Here is a 3469-nt window from a genome sequence, read left to right as displayed (position 1 = left end):
CCCCCCCCCCCCCCCCTCCAACCGAAAAAAAATCATACAAAAAAATGTCACAAGTGATTTGATACTGAAAAGGAGAGACCAGATATAATCGATCAGAATCCCCAACGCATCCCTGAAAGCTGAAACAAGCTTCACACATGACATCACCACAGTTCATATTCCAGTCGACGTTCTAATCATGCATTTTTGTTACTATAATCCCCCTTGCGGTCACTAAACAATTGTGTATGCCTTGTAACTTCCATTTCAAACATACTTCAACACGTGCTGTGATGTCATGGTTTGGTAATTGACAGGGAGTTTGAATCATTTTATGTAATATCAGAAACGGATATCTTACATCAGGATTCTACTAGGCGCTCAACAGAGATTTCGTTCAGAGATACTGAAGTTTCTTTTGATGCTTTTGGTAAATCCACAAGAATGTGAACAGGGGCGAAGTACATGTGCAATGAAATCATGCAGATGACAATACCCAAAAAGAGCTGCAAAAAAGTAAAAAAAAAAACATCAAGCACTGACATGTGACAACTAATTATTTTATTAAACAGAGAAAAGACATCCACAACTTATTGTTGAACAGATGATAGTAATTCAAGCAATAAAATTCAATATACAGATATAATCACTTTGATTGTAAGAAATTTACCTGAACTGTGGGCTTAAAATGAAAGAGATATACGGATATAATCATCGTAAGCAACATTGCCATTGACGTTGAATATACCTGTTGAATGAGAGAGTAAAAATGCTTGAGGAACATGGACAAATAGTTTGTAGCACAACCAAAGAATTGGATATCAATAGTTGGAGAACTCTCAGACATAAGGAGAACATTAACGACGACGACAACAACAACAAAGACTTTATCCCAATTCCCAAACTTTTGGGAACAAACTCCATTGCTACGACTTGAACCCAATTCTCAGATGAGAGCCGAGAAGAACATTGAAAAATCAAATATCCAACAAGCTGAGGAAGTAAAAATAGCAATATCTAACGATTTTGTAATTCTTGAACAGGAAAGATGTGTCATTGATGACAACAATGACATTATGAAATGATCAAAGTTTACCAAATAAAGATCTTATAAAAATACACAAAAATTAGTAAAGTATATAAATTTCGTACAATCCAAATTTACTATATATCGACAATGACATTCATCTGTGACCGGGAGGATCCGTTTTTTTCAATGACATATCCATACGATAAGCAGGTTGCTTCATTAGATCATCGAACTACCAGAATAAGTATGATATGCTACAAGCATGGCCTCCTAATGACACAGGTCATATATCGTTATAAACTTATAACAAAAGGAAAAGAGAAAAAAATTACCTTTACAATATTGTCAGCATATTTCATCAGCCATGAAACCAGCAAGCCAGTAGATCCTAAATTTAAAACAACCAACCATGTAGTAACAGTGTATCCATTAAAGATGCGCTGCCACCATGGCCCCTTGTTAAAACCCACTTGAAAATCATCCCATAGAAGCCGTATCATGTTAAAGATTGCTCCAAACCTGCCACAGTTTTGATACGAGAGAAACAAATAATTTACAAAATCTGCTTTTAGCTGAAAAATCCATATTAGAGGATGGAGCCTGTTAAGTAATTCACAGGACTCCATCACAGTTTCATACAGAACAGATAAAGTTACGTACGTGTATAACTGCAAATTTTGCCAATAAAGGCTGTCGCTGTTCTTCTTCATTAGGTATTCTGTATAAACACCAGCAAGTGCTGAAAGACAGGCAGACAAAATTCCCAACATGTATCCTTGTATTGGTGCTGAAAACAGTGAATCACATGATGCCTCGCCGCAGCCTTTTACCTGCATCAACCAGAATTCTGCTGAGTATTGTAGGATGAAATATTTTGATTATTTTCCAACACAATCGCATGAAACGTAGTTATCATGGAAATAATCTAAAAACAAAAACTGATAGATGGGAAAATTGACTGGATAAAGCAACAGAACTTGTTGAAAATGCAACTCCTAAGATATTGCGACAGTGTGTGCAAACCAAAGAAATAATTTAAAACAAACCATATATGCACACACACACACGCACGCACAAGCTTCTTTTTGGGACTTTCAGAAATGAATTTTTCATTCTTATTTAGATTTTTTTTCCAGAGAGATCATATATTCCATCATTTCTTGTATCCATCCACCGAGTTACATTTTCATAGGCGCATGGACAGGTCATATTTACTAGATTCCTCAAACCACTTCTTCCCATCCTTCTCTTGCTTTAAACACCATAAAATTTTGACGTTGTCGTATTAATTTTAAAGGTTCACAGATGTATTGCATATTCTATAGTAGGCATTGGTGTTTTGGAGAAATATTTCCTATCAATTGGATAACCTGCAATAAAATGGGTGCGTTGATCAAATAAACATGTTTGCTTCAAGATGGATCGCATACGTACCAATGTAGAACCAAGAGTGTAAAGATAATGGACTTCTGGTCATAAAGGTCAACAAGCATGTAAACGAACAAAACCAGATCTTAAAGACCTCACACAACAATGCAAAATTACGCATTACGCGGAGATCGTAAGTATGTAACTGAAAAAATTAAAAGTAATGTGAACTAATTTACTGCTGAAACACAGGTTTATCAACCACAGAGAATTTCTATGCACATAAAATTCAGGTGAACAGAGACATGCCAAAGTATTTCTTTAGCATGGCTGAAGAAACAAAAATGCTAACACAATGCTTAATGATCTACAATCATGTAGATAAAAACAAAAATCTTTTGAAGTAATATACTGAACTACATTTAACGAACTGTCAAGCATCTCAGTGAATCAGTCCCTGGATTTTGTACTTCGAACTGGAGATATAGTACACAGAATAATCTTATTTCAAATAACTTCTGAAATCATCAGCCACCTGTAACCTAAATGAAAACAGTCCCACTTGGATTTCAACTCTAGTTTGGAAAATAGAAAACAGGCAGATGTACATGTAAATATTTTAAAGAAAATATAACATGTATAGGATCAGCTGAAACTTTACCACCTGAATGAAATTAAACATGTATATATTCATTCAACAACTCAACAGTGAAAGTTTTTCATGAAAACAAGGTAACCTGGCTCGTAGTTGCCCCAACAGCCAATAAAACAATCGCCAACCATTGCAGATTAGACATCTTCCTCCTTAGGAACAACCTAAAGTATCATCAGAAACATAATAATTAGAAAACTCACATATTGGCAAAGTTCCTTGATGTGTGACAATTAACTGAAACATATGCAACTACCGCGATCTAAACATTTAGTTCAGTGTGATACCATCACAAACCAAGATAAGCACCTAAATAAAATGCCAGTTGTCACAATTTTAAGATTTCCCATTATCTGGTATGTTGACGGGTCCACATAAGTCAAAGTAGCAAACTGAACATTGTTGTGGATGAGGTATATGATAGAAGGTATTGGAAATAG

At 35.3% G+C, this 3469-nt stretch overlaps 1 protein-coding gene across 1 annotated transcript in view; it reads right to left on the bottom strand.

Annotated features, from left to right (window-relative positions):
* The window catches only part of LOC109826079 (CMP-sialic acid transporter 1), a 4847-nt gene continuing 1384 nt past the window's right edge, over positions 7-3469 (bottom strand). The window contains exons 3-8 of the mRNA XM_020393046.1: positions 3339-3469; positions 3115-3193; positions 1670-1839; positions 1342-1528; positions 650-727; positions 7-485 (exon numbers count right to left, since the gene is read on the bottom strand). The exon at positions 3339-3469 is cut by the window's right edge and continues 14 nt beyond it. Coding sequence (XP_020248635.1) covers positions 342-485; positions 650-727; positions 1342-1528; positions 1670-1839; positions 3115-3193; positions 3339-3469 — 789 coding nt within the window. The 3' untranslated portion in view covers positions 7-341. The remainder of the gene's footprint in view (positions 486-649; positions 728-1341; positions 1529-1669; positions 1840-3114; positions 3194-3338) is intronic.

The sequence above is a fragment of the Asparagus officinalis genome, chromosome 10, assembly GCF_001876935.1.
Source record: "Asparagus officinalis chromosome 10, Aspof.V1, whole genome shotgun sequence".
NCBI lineage: Eukaryota > Viridiplantae > Streptophyta > Magnoliopsida > Asparagales > Asparagaceae > Asparagus > Asparagus officinalis.
This window is presented reverse-complemented; position numbering and strand designations above follow the sequence as displayed.